Below are 4355 nucleotides of genomic sequence, written 5' to 3' on the forward strand. Positions count from 1 at the left end.
TTTTTTTCTATAAACTTGATCAAAGCTTGCATCATTTGATTTTTGGATAAAAATTATATGGATTATATTACAGAAAGGAGGCACTATCTTTCAAATTGTTGTATATGAAATACTTTGGTGTTCACCTTTATAATGAGATAAAACGAGCTATCTCGCGAGTTACAGAAGTCAGCCTGAGTTTAAATCTGAACTCGTTATGTTAACAAGTGAGTTGAGCCCTGTACGTAGTTTGGAATTTACAACCATGAACCTCAGTCATCTTGAAAGAAAAAATAAAATCTACCAAAGTGTGAAACTGAAAACCGAGACCACAGCAATCAGTCACACTCCAGTGACGAGCGATATTTGACGAAAACGAAATTCGTGGAATCCGAACTGGCCAATTAACCTCGTTGCTTGCGTTGCCGCATAACAGGGGCACAGGTACTGTAACTTACTGGAGAATTCCTGGAAGGAATTAATCGGCATGGCCGGAAAATAAAGAGCCGGCGCTCAGGCAGGGGTTGCCAAATCGGAGAAGGCACCGAGTTAAGCCACACGTCCGCCGGCAGGCGATCGAGCACGACGACGTACGGTGGAGTAAACTTCACGCCTCCCCGCAGGAGATCTGCTATATATATCGCTCCCCGCCCTTTTCTCCCTCCCCCTCCCTAACTGCAATCCCATCTCTCTCTAGACTCTCTCTCACTAGACTCTCTCCTCTCTCTCTGCAAGTCGCCATGAACAATCCAAGCAAATGCACGGCTCATGCGCGCCACTTTGCGTTCGCAAAGTGAGCGAGGAAGCTGCGAGCTGCTCCCTGCTGTTGTTGCTTTGACCACTACCGTACAAGGACGTCCCCGTGAAGGACAAGCTACCTACCTGGTGCGGCCGGCCATTAGTACGTGCTCCATCCACTGAGCTGAGCTACTCGGTGCGTGCTATAGGTAGCTAGCAGCTGTGAGGCGAGGTGCAGTGGTTGGCGATGGAGATGAGGGCACCGGTGATGGTGAAGCAGGGCGGGCAGGAGGTGCTGAGGCAGCTGCCGCCCGGGTTCCGTTTCCGTCCCACGGACGAGGAGCTGGTGCTGCAGTATCTCCGCCGCAAGGCCCTCGCCCTCCCGCTCCCCGCCGCCGTCATCCCCGACGTCGACAACCTCTACAGCCTCGACCCCTGGGATATCCCCGGTACGGCGTCGACGACGACGATGATGTTGCTAGTTTGTACGATGCACTAGCTACATATATACTGAAGCTGTACGTCCTTGTCGTTGACTCGTTTCCAGGCGCAAGCGAGGGGGAGAAGTACTTCTTCGCGGTCCGTCCGTCCGACGGTAAGAGCGGCGGCAGGACGGCGACGGCGAGCGGGTACTGGAAGCCAGCCGCGGGAGGAAGGGAGAGGCCTGTGGTCGTGTCCCGGTGCGGCCGGAACCACCTCGTCGGCGTCAAGAAATCCATGGCGTTCGTGCCCCGCCGGAGTAGGGGCAAGGGCAGAAAGACGACGTCACCGGCGGCGCCGGTGCAGACCGGCTGGGTCATGCACGAGTACCGCCTCGCCCTGCCGCATCAACATAAGAATGTGAGCACTGATTAATCCCCCCTTGATTGACTCATTAATTAAGTTAGTCGCCACTTGGTTGATTGATTGCCATCAATTTGTTCTTGCTGCATGTGTCCTGTCTCCATTAGTTTTTCTTTTCTTTTCCGAGTCATCTTCTTGTACTTGCTCAACTGCACTTGTGCAGCTGTGCAAGTGCTACTCCAGCTCAGAAGCATAAACTGGATTACAACTAAGCTAATACGTACGTTGATAACTGGGGCAGCTAGCAGCTATATACAGTAGGTTTCTCAGTATCCCTTCTTCAGGTTTCCTATCTATATATTCCGTCTAGAACAAATTGAAATGCTTATATGGAATTCATACAGAACTCCAATAAAATCTCGATGTTTCAGACGGACTTCTTTCCCGCGTATATTGTGTTATTTTACTTAGCTAGCTAGCACAATATCATGTGTCCATGTTCTCCTTTGGCACATAGCTGTAAGATGGGCTTAACTTTGATTATTCGACGATGGCTACCAAGTACTCAGTACTCTACTCATATATACGGCTTCATTAGGTCAGAATTAGCATAAACTAACTATTCGCTATACATAAACTTCACAATTGATCTATAACTACTCTGACCGAAATTAATTAGTGCCTAACAGAACTTAGTTAAGCTAGCTATTGTATGGCTAGGTACATAACGTATGTAGGGCACATAAGCTTCTCCGCAAGCTAGCTAGCTAGCTAGTTCATCAAGCTGTGTGTGACAACTTGCTAATCGGTAATTAATTGACCTGACCGACGGACGGATGCAGATCGGTCGATCAGTAGTGGTTGTCATTGCAATTTATGCTGATACGGAGAGGTAGTTGGTTGTACTTAACGCTGTAATAGATGCCCTAGACCTGTTGAGAATCCTTCAGATCTTATTGTGGGGACTAAAATTAAGTAGCCTGCAAATACATACAGTATGTAGCTAGCTAGGTGCTCGTATTTACATGAATACAAACCATCACCGATTATTTAGTTGAGTTTACTTACTGGTGATTGTTGGCGAAAATCAGTTCTATGCCCACTACTGTTGCAAGAGATGTTTCGTCAAAGAACTGCTGTTCTGTTCACTTGATTTGCACAGTGTGACCCACCGGCAATGTTTCGTCTACATGAAAGAATCCTGCTTGCTATTGGAATGACTTGTTCCGGCACTGTTGATTGTTTTCGCTTGCTTGTTCGTAAGTCGTACCTGAACAGTCAGTAACTAGAGGAGCAGGAGCTAAACCCAGTGGGCTCAATCACTTCAAAATCTTTATAATGTTTTGTTTCATTTTTTTTGTGAGAGGGTCGGCAAAAAAATATAGGCAGTGAAAGCAGTAGAGACCATATCAGTATTCAGTAGTATTGTAATTTCTTCTTCTTTTTTGCAATTAAATTCCCTGCTATTGGCAGGTTTCTTTTTTTTTTCCTTTGTTTCTGTTACTTTCACCTCTGCCATTGATTCCTGTTGCTCGAATATGTATGCTTAATGAAGATGCCAAAACTTGCAGGGTTGCTGCTTGGGTGAGGCTGGAACAGAAGAATGGGTCGTGTGCCGGATCTTTAAAAATGACAGGTCGTCGTCCTCCTCCAGGCAACAAACGCTGGGCGGCCACGGCACCGACGATCACCGCACGATGCCAATGCCGCAGTCACCATCGTCGCCGGCGTCGTCTTCCAGCTGCGTCACAAGCGGCAGCAGCTCGGACCTGCAAGAAGAGGTCAGCAGCTGAGAAGCAAAGCAAGCTAACTAGCTATCCTAGCTAGGCGAGCTAGCAGATTACGAACCAGGGGAAATGATATGTCCTTTTCTTGTTCCAATATTTGTTCTTCTCTCTCTCTCTACGTTCTCTCTTTCAGTGTCCGTGTAGTGTAATGCAGTGTGATGTGATGTAGCCAGAAGCAACTAGGCAGTGGATGTTTAGTTAACACAAGCAAGCTAGAGCACCTATATAAGTCCTTGAGGTTAATTAAGAAAAGCTCCTTAATTCTAGTTAACAGATGCACTATGCGCATGTGTGGGGCAGATGCAGCTAGCTATAGCAGTGACCTCTGCATGCATGGGCGCTCTGTAACTTGCAAACTGTAAAATTTCGTCAAGAAAGAATGAAAGCCTTTCTCATTTTCTACCATTTTTCTGGTCTTAGTTTTGGTTTCACAACTTATTACTACTCTTTCTTAACATCCCATGTCTTCATACAAAAGATGCATGAGAGATTTGCAAAACATATAAGGCCGACCTTAACACCAGGAAAACTTTGATCATACATCGAAAGTGATTAATGCATGATATGTAGTTTTTCGCGGCAAAATAATGATTTTTTTCTTTAACCGGACAGGCCCTTGTAGCTTCAGACTAAGAAAATATCTTGCATAAGAGCTGCCTCTTGGCCAAGAACGGTTACTGTAAAGCATGTGCAAAGGTCGGCTTTATCTTATTCTATCAAGAATATTTTTCTTGGTACAGATGCACATCTACTGGAGAGCATGTGTACACTTGCATTCACTCAAATTACACAAAATTAACATGACATGTCCACAATATACGTACTACTCCCTCCGGTTCATATTAATTGACTCTAATATAGATGTACCTAGACACACTAGTTCTAGATACATCCATATTGAAATCAATTAATATGAATCAGAGGGAGTACTTTTTTTTGTCCGAGAAAGGTATAGAATCCTGATTCGGGAGCTCTGGAATTGCTTATATACTAATTTTGTGCTGAATGATCTATAAGCTTTTTTTTCCAACCGATCCAACTTGGGGCCGATTTTCATTACCACAAAGA

General features: G+C 45.6%; 1 protein-coding gene across 1 annotated transcript; it reads left to right on the forward strand.

Moving 5' to 3' along the window:
* Positions 1-628: 628 nt before the first annotated feature.
* Positions 629-3692, forward strand: LOC127316575 (NAC domain-containing protein 83). Its single transcript, XM_051347014.2, has 3 exons — positions 629-1166; positions 1265-1557; positions 3072-3692. The coding sequence occupies exons 1-3, from the start codon at positions 965-967 to the stop codon at positions 3291-3293; spliced, it is 717 nt and encodes a 238-aa protein (XP_051202974.1). The 5' UTR covers positions 629-964; the 3' UTR covers positions 3294-3692.
* The last annotated feature ends 663 nt before the right edge of the window (positions 3693-4355 follow it).

This window comes from Lolium perenne, chromosome 7, assembly GCF_019359855.2.
Source record: "Lolium perenne isolate Kyuss_39 chromosome 7, Kyuss_2.0, whole genome shotgun sequence".
NCBI classification, from domain to species: Eukaryota; Viridiplantae; Streptophyta; class Magnoliopsida; order Poales; family Poaceae; genus Lolium; species Lolium perenne.